This window comes from Homarus americanus, unplaced genomic scaffold, assembly GCF_018991925.1.
Source record: "Homarus americanus isolate GMGI-L3 unplaced genomic scaffold, GMGI_Hamer_2.0 scaffold20283, whole genome shotgun sequence".
In the NCBI taxonomy this organism is placed as follows: Eukaryota; Metazoa; Arthropoda; class Malacostraca; order Decapoda; family Nephropidae; genus Homarus; species Homarus americanus.
The window spans coordinates 120,756-140,202 of NW_024742166.1; the positions used below are offsets into that span (position 1 = coordinate 120,756).

At 42.3% G+C, this 19,447-nt stretch overlaps 1 protein-coding gene across 1 annotated transcript in view; it reads right to left on the reverse strand.

Moving 5' to 3' along the window:
* LOC121876511 overlaps positions 1-19,447 on the reverse strand; it is a 46,956-nt gene that overhangs the window by 9,182 nt on the left and 18,327 nt on the right. Inside the window, exons 3-7 of the mRNA XM_042381655.1 lie at positions 12,757-12,866; positions 12,045-12,254; positions 11,165-11,280; positions 10,487-10,639; positions 4,639-5,277 (exon numbers count right to left, since the gene is read on the reverse strand). Of these exons, the coding sequence (XP_042237589.1) occupies positions 4,639-5,277; positions 10,487-10,639; positions 11,165-11,280; positions 12,045-12,254; positions 12,757-12,866 (1,228 nt within the window). The remainder of the gene's footprint in view (positions 1-4,638; positions 5,278-10,486; positions 10,640-11,164; positions 11,281-12,044; positions 12,255-12,756; positions 12,867-19,447) is intronic.

Genomic DNA, 19,447 nt, shown 5'->3' on the forward strand with positions numbered 1-19,447 from the left:
TAATGAACCATAATTGATAGCATCAAAATTTCAGCTCTGATTGCAGTGGTCAGTGGTCCCTTCCAGCTAGAGTCATGGACTTTTTTTTTGCTAGAATATCACAGGCACATTAGCAGGGGTATATATTGGAGGAAAGGGAAAGAACATTGATGATTTGTTACATTCATTGGGAGCAGTGAACTCCATTGAATAAAAACAAATCAGCTCACTGCTATCAAAAAGATGTAACTCATTGTTACTGTTCAATTACAAACAACACATGATTATAACTTAGTTTAATATGTATTTAACATTTAAATAATTTTTTGAAAGGCAATAGTATTTGCAGTAAAGGTGAGAAATCATAATTATGTTAATAACTGGTCAATGATTTTTTTTTTAGGGGGGGGGGGGGAATGAAGGCCATTGGGACAGTATACACCTGAGGTGGGGCATTATTTTAAAATTCGTAGTGAGTGATAATTTTTATCATGGCAGTAGTGTCAAAGAAGTATAGGTACTGTATTGTGATGGGGTTTATTGTTTTACAAGATTTTTCTAATGAGCTTACTGTAGTAAATTATTGTTTCTAACACTGGTTTATGGTTTTACAGATTAGAACTTCAGAAGCATCTGTGGTAAGTACAAAGTACCAATTATATGAAACTTTATCATATTTTGTATCATTTATGCTAGGTAGGGTTATACAAGGGTTCAGCTTTAAATATGCACATACAGATTTATGATTTCTGTTGAGTTGAAAATTTACTAAAATCTACTTAGACAAAATTTAAAGTTACTTTGAAATAAACATGAGAGTTAATGAGCTTTAAGATAACAGTTAAATTTTCCTTCATTATTACTCGTATATAAAGTGTGAATAAACTTTTAATCCTGAGCCTTGCTTTATCAGGCAGCAGACTTAATTTATATTTTTGTAGTGCATGTATGTTAATAACCCTCTGGACCATACAGTACTAGAAACATATCAAGGCTTGTAACACTGTTAGCTTTAAGTTGAGGCTGGAATAGGTTAGGTTACAATGTATAGGTTTAATTAAAAGTATAAATAACACTTAGAATGAGGTACTGTATATAGATGTACTGTAGGGTTTGTTTTCCAGATCAAGGTAAGGTTTATTTATTTTAGTATATATAAATGCAGTTATTTCAGGTGCACATGACATACATATGTATTTTTTCTCACTACAATTATAATTAGGATATATGAAGTTTATTTTAAGTCCAATTAAAGTTCATGTCTAATTTTTAGTACAAAAGAAATGTATTTTTTATCAGGTACAGATAAAATACATATGTATTTCTATGCAACACATGCAAACTTTATTTTCAGATGAAAGATAATGTACATTCCATAATGTTTTTTCTTTTTAAATGAATTTAAAGTTTCTTTTAAAGGGATATGAGGTTCGTGCATATATTTTAGCGAAACAGTTTTGTAAAGTTCTCTCCAGGGTCAGCAAAAAAAGTACTTGGGTTCATACAAAGGAGTGTTAGTTACAAGACTAGCGAGGTCATCCTAACACTATATCTTGCACTTGTGAGAACTCACTGGGATTACGCACTTCAATTCTCGTCACCGTATTACAGAATGGATATAGAATCCTTGGAAAGAATTCAGAGGAGAATGACAAGGCTAATCCCGGGCATGAGGAACCTTGAGTACAGAGACAGGTTGAAGCATCTTAATTTGCACTCCCTCGAGAGACGTAGAGTGAGGGGCGATATGATAGAAGTGTATAAATGGAAGGCAGGGCTAAGCAAAGGGGACATTACAAAGGTACTCAAACTATCCAACCAGGAGCGAACTCGTAACAATGGTTTTAAATTAGACAAATTTAGATTTTAGGCGTGAAATAGGTAAACACTGGTTTGGAAACAGAGTAGTGGATGAATGGAACAAGTTACCAAATATCATCATTAACTCGAATACGCTGAATAGCTTCAAACATAGGTTGGATGCTTATATGAACAATAGGGGTTGGGTGTAAACGGGACTGCCCAGTATGGGCCAATAGGCCCGCTGCAGTTTCCTCCATTCTTATGTCCTTATGTTCTTAGTAACTCTCGACAGGAGCTGCCATGCACAGGCCAACCGGCCTATTGCAGACTCCTTATTTTCTTGTATATATATATATATATATATATATATATATATATATATATATATATATATATATATATATATATATATATATATATATATATATATATATATATATATATATATATATATATATATATATATATATATATATATATATATATATATATATATATATATATATATACAGTATATATATATTTATATATGTGTGTGTGTGTGTGTTCAGTAAATATACAAAGTTTTATTTTTAATGTAGTTCTGAGAGATTTACTTTTTTTACGGAGGAAGGGAAGTAAATAGGTGGCTGTATCTTATTGTAGCATAATTGAAATTTTTTTTTTTTTTGTTCAAATGTTTTTTTAGGTCTTCATAAATTTCATGAATTTCTTTTAATGCAACAGAAAGCAAAATTCAATTATTTTTGTTTCTTTAGTTTCTTTAGAAAAGGATTCCAAAATATTTATTTTGTCACATTCCATTTTTTCATTTTATCGGGCCGAATGCGGTTTAGCGTGAAAGCAAGTACTGTACTGTACTGTACAGTGTTCTTTTCGTATGCTCACCACAGAAGTAAATAATCTTCAGTTCAAAGATGTAATCCTTGGACAGTAATGTACTAACTTAACTAAAACAACACCTGTAGTTTTTCTGATCAATACAATATATGCACTCCAGATTAAATTGTATGCACGAAAATTCTAATTTTCATACAGTACAGGATATTGAGGGTTTGGGCATCGATTAAGAGTGGACTCAATACTGGCCTTGAGCACTGTAAGTGCTACAGCTTTTTAGAAGTTAGTACATATGAAGTACAACCTTATCTATGTTTGCTGAGGTTTAGAATAAAATCAAGTTTTAGCAAATCCTCCGGTTGATATCAATAGGTTCATTTAGTCTCAAGCAGGACTTATTTAGGTTTTAGAAAATCCAAGGGTTTCAACAGTTCTTCCAAAGGTTCTTGTCAGTTCTGCAGGTCCTCGTTAGTTCAACAGGTCCTTGTCGGTTCCACAAGGACTCAGAAAATCCCACCATCAGGAAGACCTTGAATCCTGCCATTTGTGTATGCTGATCTGGTCCAGTTGACTTCCAGAGAACATAATTCATCATGTCATCGCCACTTGCCTCTGATAACCTTCCTCAACCCACATAACCCGCCACCCTCTCACATACCGGCCCCAGTCCCCTCTTTACTTCTCACTCGTAAATGTTTTGGATTCACAGTCGATATTCTTGGAGTTTACACCTCACAGAGAGGGTGAATTGACATAAATTTAAGCAGAATAAAATTTTAAATAGACATTGAGTTGTCTGAAGATCAAAATGGACTTAAAAAAGGGAAAGGGAGCTAGAGAAGTTATATTTAAAGTGAGAATTTTGAGTGAAAGAACTCTAGAGGTCCAAAGAAATTTCTAGATGTGCTTTGTGGATTTTATAAAAGTTTTTGTGAAGATAAAACACAATAGACTTATAAAGAGATCTTGGAAAAAATAGGCATCAATGAAAGATATATTAGAATTTTAAAAATTCTTTACTCGCAACAGGAGGCTGTGTTGATAGTATAAAAAATGAACTTGCTAATTGGTTCAAAGTTAGACAGGGAGTAAGACAAGGCTGTGTACTATCTCCAACACTGTATAATATCTATTCAGAATTCTTAATGAGAGAATTTATAAGTACAGTAACAATGAAGAAACAAATGTTAATGGTAAAGTACAATAAACGCTGTGCAGATGATATTACTATTATCACGGATAGTGAAGAGGCGTTGCAAAACTGGTTAACAGATTGGTGGAGAAAGATGAAGAATATGGGTTAAGAGTTAACGCTTTAAAGATGAATGTAATTTTTGTTTCGAAATTGGAATTAAATCTTGGAATAAAAAATATGGTTAGCAACAGGTAACTTAAACAAGTGGAAAAAATTTTGTATTTGGGACGTAACAGTAAATGTGGGAAAGAAATCATAACAAGAACAGGTCAAGCAGAAACACATTTAATAATCTAAAATAACTAATGAAAAGAGACATTAACTTCAAATTGAGAAAAATGCTGCTGAAGCGCTATATATGGTCAGGACTGTTGTATGTGTCAGAAGCATGGACACTTTCAGTAGACACCAGAAAGAGGTTAGAGGTTTTGAATTGTGGTGTTATAGGCGAATATTAAGAATAAGTTACATTGACAGGAAAACGAATGAAGAAGTATTAACGGTGGCACAAACTTCAAGAAACATATTTGAAATATACTGATAAAGAAAAATGAGATTAATATGATTAATAGGCAAAGTTGAGGGTAGGCACACATTGGGGTGGAGGAATTAGATTAAAAAATTGGGTCCCCAGAGAGAAACAAAATCTTGGAGAATTGGCAAAAACAGCCTGAAAACGTTGAGAGTGGAGGACTGTGGTCGCCAACCCTCAGATATGAGAGTAGTACTCTCATTGATCGAAAGGAGATTTCCTTAATAATAATTATGTTGATCGTATTAAAATTTTGTAATAAACATCCTATAAAACAGGAATTTCTTACCTGATAGCCACGTTGATGACATCGTTCCCTCTGAAAAAGTCTGAGGCGACGATGTTGGCCATGTGACCCCAGCGTTGTCGTAGCCACCGCGTGATGGCGAAGTTGGCTCTGTCAGCCAGTCCTCTCAACCCCACGTGAGAGCGGAGGATCATGTCCCACAGGGTCGGGGTAAGGTGAGCCATGGCTGCCCACAGTCTAGGTGAACCCACCCGCTTGTTCATCTGCGCATCCAAGTACGTCATCAGGTCGTCTAGCACCTGTGCATTTGCCCAGGCCTGAGGTAGAGGCGGCCACACCCAGTCTTTGTCGTCGGCGACGTCTGCGTCGGCGAACGTAAAGATCACTCGCTTTCCGATCTTCCATATCTGGTCTAGTGTGACCAGAGGACCGTAGCGGTTATGGAGGAAGTGAGAGCCGAGAGTCTCGTTCATCAGTGACAGTAGAAGCGGCAAGGCCTCAGGTAGGTCGAAACCGATAGGTGTTCGGTGGATGTCGATGATGATGGGATCTGGGGAGATGGCCAAGAAACCCCGCACGTCATTGAGGACCTCCAACAGCGGCCGCCAGCGTACGAGGTCATGGTTGATCCAGAGTAATTCTGGTGTATCCGGGTAGTAGGCCACCCGTAGGTCCAGGTACCTGGCGGTCACCAAAACATTAACAAACTTTATATCATACGACTGCCAAAGATTACACCAACATGGACAAGATATCCGGGCAAACAGCACAACATATTACACTGAATCTTAAGGTAACAGGCAAAATATTTGTATGAATAATAATACACACACACACACACACACACACACTGCTACTACTTTGCTGTCACTCAGAATCGAGTATGACTTTTATCCAGCTGTGACACAGCTATATGCGTTATTAAGGATGTCACCTTCGTTGGTGAGCTATGAGGAGACTCGAGAGGCCGATATGGGACCGGGAGGGTCGTTTGCAAATGTTGCATGTGGGGAGGGCTACATCTAGTGCGGGGGGGAGGGGGGGGGCAGCGTCTTTCCGGCGCTGGTGCTTGTCTGCTTCGGTATGCAGACGGGCTAACTCGAAAGTATTGACTTCTTCGCGTATGGTACTCCACCAAGTGTTACGGTGTGGAGTGATGACTCCCAGATGATGGGGTCGATTTAGCACTTTTTCAGGTTTGTCTTAAGACAATCCTTATACCTTTTCCGTTACCCGCCAGCGTTACGTTTACCATTCGTTAGGTGACTGTAAAGTACTTGCTTTGGCAGTCTACTGTCGTCCATGCGGGTAATGGCCGGTCCAACATAGTTATTCATGGATAATGGTAGCCTCGATGCTCCTACAGTTGGTGTCAGCGAGAGTGTTGGCATTTGTTCTCTTGTCTTCCCAGCGAACTCGGTGGATGAAACGTAGACCACGTTGGTGAAAATATTCACGTGTCTTGAGGTGCCTCCTGTATGCGATCCATGTCTCGCTGCCTTATAGCGGGGTGAGGAGGACCCCTGCTCGATATTCATGCAACTTTGTAGATAATTTCAGCCCCCTACAGCTGAAGACACGGGTATGGAGTCTGCCAAAGTCTTGAGATGCACATCTGATCCAATGTTGAATCTCTTCATTGATGTCCGTTGTGGTGGACAGGTGGGAGCTGAGATACCGAAAGTAGGTAACATTAGAGAGGGTGGTACCGTGGAGATGTGGTTGAACCAAGGGCAGGCTGGAAGAGAATCTGAGTCTAATGTACATTCACCTCAAGGCCAAAGTGTGCATGCGCATCTGTGTAGGTGTTCAGGATCTCCTGTAGGTAGCATTCAGTGTGAGCGACGAGGGCGAGGTCATCTGCATACTGATGTTCAGGAATGGAAACTGCCAACACCTTTGTTTCTGCCTGGAGTTGTCTTATGTTGAAAAGTCCTTTCGGCTAAATTGGCCAAGAAAATGGAAAAGAGAGCTGGTGCCAGCACACAATCATTGTTTTACCACCGTTTGGATGGGGAAAAATTCAGATTTCGTGCCATTATTATACAGAATACTGCCGTTCAAGCCATCGTGGAATTGCCTCACAATGGCTATGAATTTTGGTGGGCAGCCAAAACGGCTGAGGGTCCTCCAGATGGTTTCCCTTGGTAAGGTCGATAAAGGTCATATGCTGTTCTCTGCACTTTTCTTGTATCTGGCGGGCAGCAAAGATCGTGTTAGTGGTGCCACATGATGGGCTAAAGCCAAATTGGGTGGAAGTTTTCCGCCCTGGGTGATAATCTTGCTAGCTACGAACAGCAACGAGATCCCACAGTAGTTGCCACTCTCTGACTGGTCTCCCTTGTGCTTATGCATATTGAAGATGGATGCATCTTTAAGAGCTTGGGGATTTCTTCCTTTCCCATGTATACACCTCGGCTGGGATTCCAATAGTCCCTGCGGCTTTATTATTTTTCATCTGTTTGATGGTAGTAGCTACGTCATCCAAGGATGGGGGATAGCTGAGGTGGGTCAGCTCTGGGTGCTGAGGGACCTGCTGGGTAGTCAGGACATCCACATCGGTGTTTCGGTTGAGCAGCAAATGGTAGTGCTTTTTCCAGCATTGAAGGATGCCTTCTTCGTCTTTAATTAGGGAATTACCATTGGATGAGCGGAGGGAAGCTGTGCCATAAGTGATTGGTCCACAAAATGTTTTAGTGGAATTGAAAAATTCGTGCATCTCATGTTGATTTGCAAGCTTTCATTTCACACGCTTTATTTTTCACTCATTCGTTCTTTAGAATGCGAAGTTCACGCTTGGCCGCCGCTTTCTTCTTGTGGAAGATATCAGCTTTGGTCGGAGAGTTAGGGTAGTTTTGCCAGTCAGTTGTTTATCATCGACGAGTACGATGATTTTATCGGTAATTTTCAGCAAACCAGTGCTGGTGTATTCTTTCGATCTGGCCAAGGGTCTCTGCAGGTTTTGTCATGACAGTGTCGAAAATACCCCATTTGGTAGTTTGTTGTTTGGTTGTTTATTAGCCCATGTTCGAGCTGCTCTCTGAAAGCATGTGCTACTGCTGGATCCTCCAGATGCTTAGTGTTAAAACCTTTCAGATGCTTGTTGCCCTCGCCGTTTTGAGGCGACGTAAAGTAAGATTTTGGCTCTGACGAGCCGATGATCGGTGTCAAAGTGGTCTGAGCCACGCATAGCTCAGGCGATGAGGACATCTCTGCGATCTCTTTCTCTGACAGTAATGTAGTCAATGAGATGCCGGTGTTTGGATCGTGGGTGTTGCCACGATCCCTTGAACTTGTTGGCTTCCTGAGCAAGGTATTGGTGACAGCGAGGTTGTGTACACCACCGATGCTGAGGAGGAGTAGACTGTTTGGATTATACTTGCCTCTTACGTTTCTCTCAATGATGCTCTGCCATATGTCAGCATCTCTTCCAACTCTGGCATTGAAGTCACCTAGGAGAACAACCTTTTCTTCTTTGTGGATAGAGGTTAGCTCTCTGTCAACGTCGGCTTAAAAGGCCTCCTTGATGTCATCATCTGTATCCAGTGTTTGGGCATATGAACTGATGAAGAAGGCATGGCGTGAGTGTTTCAGTGGGACTCGGAGCGTGATGAGGTGCTCGTTGATCCCAACAGCCATTTCAGTTAGCCTATGTAGGATGGATTGGCGAATGGCAAAACCAACTCCATAAATGAGGTTTCTCTCCACAGCAGGCTTACCCTTCCAGACCCTCTTTCTGTGAGTCGCCCTTCGTCTGGGAACCGGGACTCACTGATGGCTGCTATATCGATGTTATTCCTAGACAGCTATTTTGCCACAAAGGTGGTTATTCTTTCAGGATGCTCATTTGTGCCAGTATCCAAAGGGGTCCTGGCATTCCATGCAGCGACCATAAGAGGTTATATAGTTTGTTTTTGCTTTCATCTGTGATTATGATTGTGTTTTCGACTGCATAAGGATGACCTTCTGGGTGCGGTTACACAGTCAGATTGGTTCTTCAGGTAGACTATGTTTATGGCACCTTTTTTAGCCCCCTCCTATGTGGGGCGAGCAGAGTGGCTCCTTGAAAGGGCTGCTTAATCGCACAGACAGGACCAGATTGCACTGCTGCTTAGATTCCAGTGCATAAACGACCATCTGATTTATGCTGCCCATGTGCCTAGAGAATAGAGACTCCCGGCAGTCATCTCTACCTGTCCGTGTAGCCACTCGTTCGTCGCCATAGGACTTTTGGGGGTATAGGCGTTTTGATGATGATACGTATGGTGAGCTGGATGTTGGCTGCACGTGAGTTGATTCATGTGATGAGGCAGACGTGCAGGCTGCAACCACACATCGTGGTCTCCCCTTTCCTGATCCAGTGGTGCAAGCTGTTGTCACGACTAAGGAGAGGGAGAGTTGCAATGGACTGCTGATAGCCCAGTTTGCTGGGTTTCGCCTTAGTAGCCTGTCCATCTTGCATTACCTTCATCTGCCAGTGTAGTCGTTGGGTTCCCATGTTGGTCACCTCTTTCGCCTGTACCGCCGTTGGGGTCTTATTGGAGCTCTATTAGCGTGTCTGCCTGTTGTGAGGCTCCACAGCAGATTTTTTTTATTCCCATAGCCTTGTACCTGCCAAGTTTAATCCGCAAGGCAGCGGGGCAGTGGTTGGTAGGCGTCAAGACGTGTCCATATGCCAGTGGGCCTCGGCGCCATCCCTCTGGGGCCCTCTGCTGCTCCGAGATCCCTTGCTGGTCTCGCCTGGGTCCACGAGGCACCCAGTTACCGTGTGTTGCCAGGAGGAGACACAGCAGAAGTCTTGATGATGAAGAGGCTGTGTACTGGGAGGGGAAGACTTATACAAGTTGCCTCCCTGTTCTCCACGAGGGCTATCCAGCGGCGGTAGCTGAAAGCGAGAGGAAAAAGAAGTGCTTTCGCCTTTACACTTACATAATGCTGCCACCATAGACGCATTACACCATTCTGTGCACACACATACGTGCACACACACACACACACACGAAAAAATTTCGGAATAGTGGATATAAATTCCCACAGCTAAGCGTTACGGTATACAGTATAACATTCTCTATTAAAACCTTTGTTTTTTAAAGAGAAAGTAAAAACAATGTTACTTGTCGTCGTGTGTGTGTGTGTGTGTGTGTGTGTGTGTGTGTGTGTGTGTGTGTGTGTGTGTGTGTGTGTGTGTGTGTGTGTGTGTGTGTGTGTGTGTGTGTGTGTGTGTGTGTGTGTGTGTGTGTGTGTGTGTGTGTGTGTGTGTGTGTGTGTGTGTGTGTGTGTGTGTGTGTGTGTGTGTGTGTGTGTGTGTGTGTGTGTGTGTGTGTGTGTGTGTGTGTGTGTGTGTGTGTGTGTGTGTGTGTGTGTGTGTGTGTGTGTGTGTGTGTGTGTGTGTGTGTGTGTGTGTGTGTGTGTGTGTGTGTGTGTGTGTGTGTGTGTGTGTGTGTGTGTGTGTGTGTGTGTGTGTGTGTGTGTGTGTGTGTGTGTGTGTGTGTGTGTGTGTGTGTGTGTGTGTGTGTGTGTGTGTGTGTGTGTGTGTGTGTGTGTGTGTGTGTGTGTGTGTGTGTGTGTGTGTGTGTGTGTGTGTGTGTGTGTGTGTGTGTGTGTGTGTGTGTGTGTGTGTGTGTGTGTGTGTGTGTGTGTGTGTGTGTGTGTGTGTGTGTGTGTGTGTGTGTGTGTGTGTGTGTGTGTGTGTGTGTGTGTGTGTGTGTGTGTGTGTGTGTGTGTGTGTGTGTGTGTGTGTGTGTGTGTGTGTGTGTGTGTGTGTGTGTGTGTGCGTGTGCGTGTGCGCGTGCGCGTGCGCGTGCGCGCGCGCGTGCTCGTCAGTTTTAATTTCCTCAAGGATCAAAATTGAAACTTGGAGCCTACTGTTAATTCACTCTTGATGGCTGACCTGTTGCCGTAAAGCAGCTGGGAGATGATGTCCTCATCTTGGCAGACGACCCAGGCAGACACAACGTCACCACGATCCTTGAGGGAGTATGACCCGGCGTTGTGTGTGCCAGGCAAGACCAGCGACCTGAGCGACCTCCCGCCCAGCACCTGTCTGAGTAAAAACACCGTAACTGCTGTTATCACCTCAAAATTTTATGGTCTGTGTTACAATATTATTATCATCTATATGCCTACAGTTTAGCGATGGATTATATTAATTCACCAGGGTCGAAAACCGACGTAGGCAGTCAGTGGCTTTAATGATTTTATTTTGTTTCACTTGGGAAAATTTCAACGTTTATGGTTTAGGTTATAACTAAGAAAACCTTTCTTCTTCGAAATTTCTTCAATAAATGTATATTTTACCTTTACAAGTTATCCCAAATTTTACCCCAAACTTGGCATAATGAAGATTCTCTGTGTTATGTATTCGAATGGTTGTGTTTAGTAATGATTCATATCAACAAAGTTGGGACACTGTAACATCGCTAAATGGATTTGAATTATTACATTTGCTATGAATTCTTAAAGTGAATACTGTAATTTCCATCTTGTATACAAAAACTAACTAAAGTCCTCCTTGGCTGGGATGCTTAAAGAAAATGAAGAAAAAAGGGGAGACTCATAAATGTGTCACCTGTTGTCAAAGACCCAAGTCGGATAGGCAGCTTGGCAGTCAGCCGCCACACACACACCATTCCTCACGAACCCCACAAACACGCCCACACACCCACCGCGGGCCAGCACGCTTAGCTGTGGAGAGAGAATATCTGTCGCAGCTGTGGTGTGAAAGTGTTTGTCACAGGCAATGTCATCGTCTGTGACACAGCTGTTTCATCCGTGGTTTAAGAACTTTCTTATCACGATCTAAGTAAACTCAAAAGTATATCCATCTGCCCGTCCCTTCATCTGTACACTAAACTGGAAGCTGAAGATTTGGGCTGACATACATTCAAAATATCCAAGACAGACATGAAACATAGCTTGGGTGGTGATGTTAGATATTCGTCAGTCTTAAGATCATGGACCACATATAATTTCCTCTCCACACGACTCCTGTTAGCCAAGTATTTTTCTGAGAATCTTCTATGCTCAAGGATATGAATTAAATCTAGTGTCCTGATTACAGATTTACGTTATCTTTACTATGATGTAAAAATACGTAAAGTGCACTTCAAGACATTGTTTACATTCACTCCTCATCTACTGTTCATAATTTCATGTCTACTTAAATCCACTTCTAATTAAACCCAGAGCTTACCTAAACCCACATATACTTAAAAGTCACATTCTGCATAAGTCCATGTCAACACAAAGCTACCAGAGGGTACCTATTGTTAAGCTGTTGTTTACCTAGCGCACACCTTTATAAGGCCAATGTTTATCACAGCTAATGTCTACCCAAAGGATACGCCTTCTACAACTTACAGTTCCATATCTACCTTGACTCTACTACCCAAACATCTATTTTTTCTACTTTTCCACTTATATTCTTCATCTCCCTCTCCCCTACCTACCTCAGCCCTGTGCTGGGTGATGTTGGTGGTGACAGTACCGCGGGAGGAGAAAGGCGTGTCCCAGTAAAGAGGGCGCGGCATCTGCCAGAAGCGGTGTGACGTGGTGGAGGGGGGCGTGGTGGGTGGGGGCCTGGCGTGTGGAGGGCGAGGGTCCTGCTCGAACACCCCAAGCCAATCACCCTCCAGGATCTCCTCTGCGTCCCAGTTAATCTACGGGAAGAAAATACAATGTTATTGGTGAAGGCTTAATGGACACAGTAGCGCGAGTGGCAAGGTCTCACATCCGAATGACTTGAGTTCGAATCTCAAGCCAAGAAGGATTAAGGTAGAGGTGCTGTCTAAAGAGACTCAGAGATTCAGGTGTTAAACCCACGAACCTCATCTGTAGCGGCTCAGAACTTTTGTAGTTTTATAGTGGTTAATAATCTCGCCCTTAGCGGCACAAAAATTTTACCTGTGGGGCTCAGAACCTCACCTGTAACGGCTCAGTCTCACCTGTGTGGGAATAGAACCTCACCTGTAGCGGCTCAGAGTCTCACCTGTGGGGGATCAGAACCTCACCTGTAGCGGCTCAGTCTCACCTGTGGGGGATTAGAACCTCACCTGTAGCGGCTCAGAGTCTCACCTGTGGGGGATTAGAACCTCACTTGTAACGGCTCAGAGTCTCACCTGTGGGGCTCAGAACCTCACCTGTAGTGGTTTATAATCTCACCTGTAAGAGTCTAAACTGCATCTTGTTGGCGTGTCTCTCGGGTGAGGCCTTGATGGTAGGCCATACCCGCACGCCCACGCCACCTGCGCCCACCAGGTCTGCGCACACAGCTGCGGTAGGAACACAGCGTTATACAGACAGCTGCGGTAGAAACACAGTGTTACACAGCGGCTGTAGTAACACAGCGTTACACAGCTGCGATAGGAACACACCGTTACACAGCTTCGGTAGGAACACAGCGTTACACAACTGCGGAAGGAACACAGCGTTACACAACTGCTGTTGGAACACAGCGTTACACAGCTGCGGTAGGAACACTGCGTTACACAGCTGCGATAGGAGCACACTGTTACACAGCTGCGATAGGAACACAGCGTTACACAGCTGCGATAGGAACACAGCGTTACACAGCTGCGGAAGGAACACTGCGTTACACAGCTGCGATAGGAACACACTGTTACACAGCTGCGATAGGAACACAGCGTTACACAGCTGCGGTAGGAACACAGCGTTACACAGCTGCGGTTGGAACACAGCGTTACACAGCTGCGGTTGGAACACAGCGTTACACAGCTGCGGTTGGAACACAGCGTTACACAGCTGCGATAGGAACACAGCGTTTCACAGCTGCGGTAGGAACGCAGCGTTACATTAATTACGTCTCAGCTGTACCATCACCCTTTATGCACCAGGGAATAAAGACTATAATTTATAAAATGAACGAGAATAAACAAGAACTGGTCCAATACCGCACTTATGAGGGTGGCCACGTAGATTTCTGTCACTAAATCGCTCAACCAGGACTGTCACTCACAGAAGTGACCGACGCAGTTAAATAATAAAGGGCGAGATATATTTACTTCTATCTTGGGGTGCCGGGTTTGTTTTTGAAGGGCAACTCAAAATCTACGTCCGTAACCACACTATTATTTACACTGCACCAACTACACAATCATCTACACTACATCATTTACATAATCATCTACACTACATGAACTACTCATTCATTTACACTGTCATCAACCACTTGACTTGACGTCTGTAGATAAGGTAGAGGGCTAATGCTTGTAATGCTGAGTGGGAGGACAGGGATTAGGATTGGAAGTACTTTGGTGGCAATTTGGGGGGAGAGGGGACTGGTTAGGATCAAGGTTAAGAGGGAGGAAATTTGAAGGAAAGTAAGAGATTGACAGTATCCGGGCTCAACCAGATAAGCTGAGGTTATAATAATTATATTTGAACTTACATCTTGCGTGATTAGGTTCTAACTCTCAAGCCTTTTTCATTTAGTTAAAAATATGTTTATTTTTGCAGTAGCCATTGTTCCAAGGAAGGGGTGACGACCTCTAGCCAGGTTCTTGTGGAGCCGACTGAGCCACGCATCTTTTGTTTTAATAAGAGTGGAAGGAGGGGCAAGAAGACACACTCATCGACTGTACAGTTTTAAACTATCACTTTTAGGTGGAGGCTCGTTCCCCGCCAGAGCCGTGGCAGTGTTGACGGTGAGGGAAATATCGCACTCTTTCTTTCATACTTTTTTGTTTTAGCCAAATCTATAAAGTAACACTCAGGTGCACACTCCTATGGTCCCCTTGTCCCCTTATTATGAACGCACACACACACACACGCACGAGAGAGAGAGAGAGAGAGAGAGAGAGAGAGAGAGAGAGAGAGAGAGAGAGAGCGATTTATTGATAAACATTACATGGCTGCGTATGGTACAGAAAGCACATGTTTACATAAATGTTGATAAGAGGTTGCATAAAACCACCACAATAACACAAGTCAAGGTTAAACTCTCCACCATAATAATAATTATATAAAGAGTTAAGTTTCTGGGTACATGAATTACAATATTAAAAGATAAAGTTTAAGTCACGAATGAAGTGAATTAAGTTGGGATGCAATTTATGGGATGCACGATTTCCTGAGTCTGGCTCCGCAGCAGAAGTTTTGAAAACAATGTGAGCCCCGAGTTACCCTGGCACTGACTTCCCGCCTCCACGGCGGCAGCAGGTCGCGATGTCGTGGCTTTTCCAGTAGAGCACGACCGAACTTCAGGCACAGGTCCTCGCGCCTCTGTTCCAATGTATTCAGCTCGAACATGTCAAGGGCATTTTGATACCTAAGGGTCCCAGTCCACTGCTATTTTCATTACCCGACGTTGAATCCCTTCTATCTACTTCGCCTGATGATAGTGTGAGCCCGGCGTCGAAGAGTGGGCAGCAACACTCCAGGATGGGTCGGATGTACAGTCAGCCAAAGATCCAACGACCCCACCCTGGGTCTCGTACTGGCAATTTGACCTGGCAATACTTGGTAAAATATGGCCGTATGTAAAGGTGATTGTGATTGGTGGATCTATTTTCGGCTGTATCACTGTCAGGATAAATATTAAACCATCCAAAGGTAGAAATTTTATAATAATAAACTATTCATTGTTGTTTAAGATCATGAGAAGTTTCCAAATGTTCGTATATTTGCTTAAATAATGAAAAAAAATCGTTCTGAGAATCTTGTGGCAGCTCTCGTTGTAGTTGAGTTGCCAATGATGTGAAGAAGATTGGCTGCTCTTGTAGTGATACTATTGATGTGGCCTTGCCATGAGAGGTCATTGGTGAGGGTGACTCCCATCAGTTTACAGCTGTTCACTACTGGGATGCTAGTGTTGGTTGTCGCTAGACCCGGCTAGATTAGGGTTTTCTTACTGGTAAATATGTGCATAACTTCGCACTTTTATATGTTGATGTTCATGTTACTTTCTGAGGCCCAGGCCTAGAGATCCTGCGTGACCTGTAGATGGTAAGATCATTGACATATTTGAGGAGTCTGTGGGAGTCTCTCGCAGCACTATTGATCATGGCCAGGATGGCAGTGGGTCCACGCGCAGAACACCTTGTGGTGCACCACATGTAGTTTTGCTCAACTCACTAAGCTTCCCAGCGGGGCCGCGAACTATCTTAGGAAGCTGCAGAACTATCGGAAAAGTGTGGATCACAGTCCTAATACGAAGTCTCTGGATGACAAGTGTGTGGTCTATAAGGTCGAAGCCTTTCCAAAAGTCATACGTGACTAAAGAAAATAACTTGCCAGGCTTATCAAGGTCGGTGAACATATCATGAAAAGACGAAAAAGGTAGTGCGTGGTGGAACATTTTTTCATGTTAACATATTGTCTAGGGACAATATATGGGGGGGATGTCGGACATGATCATTGGTGCTACGAAGCATTCAAAGATTTTGCTGAAAGTGGGAGTAAGGCTGATGGGTCTAAGTTCGTCTATGGTGATGGGTTTAGGCTTCATAGGTATTGGGAGGATAATTGCTTGACGCCAGCGGGAGGAAACTGTTCTTCCTTGAAAGACTTTTTGTATATGTGGGTGAGAGGTAAACTCAGTTCAATGGCGAACTCCTTTATGAGTATGATAGGGAGGTCACCTAGAGGTGTGGCCATGTAAGAGACGTTTGGCTACGTCCCACGGTTGCAATTCTACGATGCCCTCCTCCGCCAGGAGGTAGGCAGGAAGAGCGGGCATATGAATGGGAGACAGCTGGCTGCACGTCCACTAATTTGCTCCGTGAAGCTTTGGTGCATCGGGTGCGTTGTCCAGGTCTTGGGTTTGCGATTGATTCGTGGGAACTTGTACCTCCCGACACCAGCCTCCTTTCACATCGTCGCAGAGTTTTTGGATGCAGCGACGATAACATCTATTTTGGGGGGACTTAATTCTATCTCTGACCTCCAATCTCAGTTGACGAAGATTTTGGTGCTGACCTCTGCTGTGTGTCCGGTCACGTTGGGAGATGAGCCGTTTTATTTGTGCAGTCATCCAACTTGGGTCATTGCTCCGCTTGGTGAAGGTGATTTGTGGGAAGTAATTCTCGCAATTGGTGTGAAGTACAGTTTGTGCTGAAGATGTTCTACAGCACGGTCGAGGTGTAAAATTGAAGTCACATTCCTCCAGTCTTCATTGCAAATCCATTGTCCGAAGTCTCTGATGGATGAGTCTCTGAGTGGTCGAACTGAGATGGTTTGGTCCGATGTATCGAGTACTGTAAAGAAGGTTGGTTCTTGGGCGCCTGGCCTATAATTGCGTGGGTATTTATTGTATAGTAGTTGTATTAACAGTTTTCTTCAGAGCAGGGAGGTTGCCGGTGCTCTGCGATTTAATGCAGATGACACACACCGTAGGATAATAAATAAATAAGTAAATAAAAAAATAAAAAACTGAGTATTATTTTTTTGGATTAAGTTTCATCTCTTTAGTCTTGTATTTGTCTCACACTCCCCATGACGTCGTATCACGAGTCTGAAGTTTACAGAAACGTTCCTCAGTTGTTTTTAAATTTGGTTTATATGTTTCTCATTAATTACACTTGCTTATTTCACGTTTACTAATTGCGGGTGACACATAATTACTTATCTATATCTGAGATCGTATTTCTCATTCTGGGACGCGGTAAAGGATACAATCCTTAGCTTTTGTCCATCTAATCTGCATATTGTTCACAAACTTTATTAGTCATCTTGGTGTTCAACGTCTTTAAGATTATCTGAGCTTTATGTTCATCCGTTGTGTTGCCATGTTGGTTGTTGGAATAATTGACGATCGCGTATATATTTTAGGACAAGTTTCAGATTCATTTCGTTACTGTTCTGGTTCACTTTCTCTGGTACAATCCTCATTTGTTTGTACCATGAATATACTTCCCTGTTCACTGAATCGTAGACTTAAAACCCTTAATATATCTACTTGTGTCTTAATAATTACACGCTGGGTTTGTAGATGTTGGTTTGTCTGTTAGTTTATCCCCTCCTGTTGGTTTAACTGCTGGTTTATTCTCTCCAATTGGTTTAACTGCTGGTTTATTCTTTCCTGTTCTTTTAACTGCTGGTTTATTCTCTCCTTTTGGTTTAACTGCTGATTTATTATCTCCTATTGGTTTAACAGTTGGTTTATTCTCTCCTATTAGTTTAAATGCGGCTTTATTCTATCCTATTGGTTTAACTGATGGTTTAAGTGCTGGTTTATTCTCCTGTTGGTTTAACTGCTGATTTATTCTCTCCTGTTGGTTTAACTGCTGGTTTATTCTCTCCTATAGGTTTAACTGCTAGTGTATTCTCTCCTATTGGTTTAACTGCTGGTTGATTTTCTCCTGATGGTTTAACTGCTGGTTTACTTTCTCCTACTCATTTAACTGCTGGTTTATTCTCCTATTGGTTTAACTGTTAGCTTATCCCCTAATGTAGGTTTAACTGTTGGTTTATTCTCTCCTATTGGTTTAACTGCTGGTTTATTCTTTCCTATTGGTTTAACTGCTGGTTTATTCTCTCCTGTTGGTTTAACTGACGGTGTATTTTATCCTATTGGTTTAACTGTTGGTTTAACTGCCGGTTTATTCTCTCCTGTTGGGTTAGCTGCTGGCTTATTCTCACCGAATGGTTTAACTGCTGGCTTATTCTCACCGAATGGTTTAACTGCTGGCTTATTCTCACCGAATGGTTTAACTGCTGGTTTATTCTCTCTCTTGCTTTAACTGTTGGTTTATTCCCCTATTAGTTTGATTGCTGGTTTATTCTTTCTTATTGGTTTAACTGCCAGTTTATTCTCTCCTGTTGGTTTAACTGCTGGTTTATTCTTTCTTATTAGTTTAACTATTGGTTTATCTCTCCTGTTGGTTTAACTGCTGGTTTATTCTCTCTCTTGCTTTAACTGTTGGTTTATTCCCCTATTAGTTTGATTGCTGGTTTATTCTCTCCTATTGGTTTAACTGCTGGTTTATTCTCTCCTATTGGTTTAACTGCTGCTTTATTCTTTCTTATTAGTTTAACTATTGGTTTATCTCTTCTGTTGGTTTAACTGCTGGTTTATTCTCTCCTATTGGTTTAACTGCTGGTTTATTCTTTCTTATTAGTTTAACTATTGGTTAATCTTTTCTGTTGGTTTAACTGTTGGTTTATTCTCTCCTATTGGTTTAACTGCTGGTTTATTCTCCCCTTTTGGTTTTGTAATAAAGTGTATATTATACTTTTATTTTTTCTTGGTTCTTATTTCTCTATTTATTTCTTTTTTATTTACTTACTTTTCTCTGTTCCATAATTCTCTTGTCTTATTCTTAACCTTTCTCTCTTTCTTTGTTTCGACAAGTAGAGGAGGGAGTGAGGGAGAGCGAAGGTGAAGAGGGAGAGCAGGGGTTGTGAGGTGGGGAGGTCGACAACCACCCTCACACAAAGGGGAGCCTAAGGAAGGAGGGAATAACTGGGAATAGTGATTACTGTGACACTAGGAAAGACAGGTGATAGTTATGTTGTTACTCATGGGATCACTGTAAACCACAAAGACACTAATGTGGAATAATCTACACCAGTGGTTCCTAAACTTTTTATCATGACGCCCCCTTTGCTTTGCGAAGTCCTTGCGCCGCAATTAAGCAAAATTAGTTAAAAAAAACATTACAATAGAAGAAATCCAGACTAAAACACACAGTTTGAGATAAATCTTAACATACCGTAACTGAATATGAGGGAGGATCGGTGGCTGGTAGTGTTGTGAAAGATATGAGTAGTGTGAGAGTCAGAATGGTATCCATGACGTGTACAAGACGTGTAAGGAGAGAGAGATGAAATGATAGAAAACAGATAGGGGTGACTGCTACACTTTAGTTTTGCACGGATGTGTGGAAGATTCAAA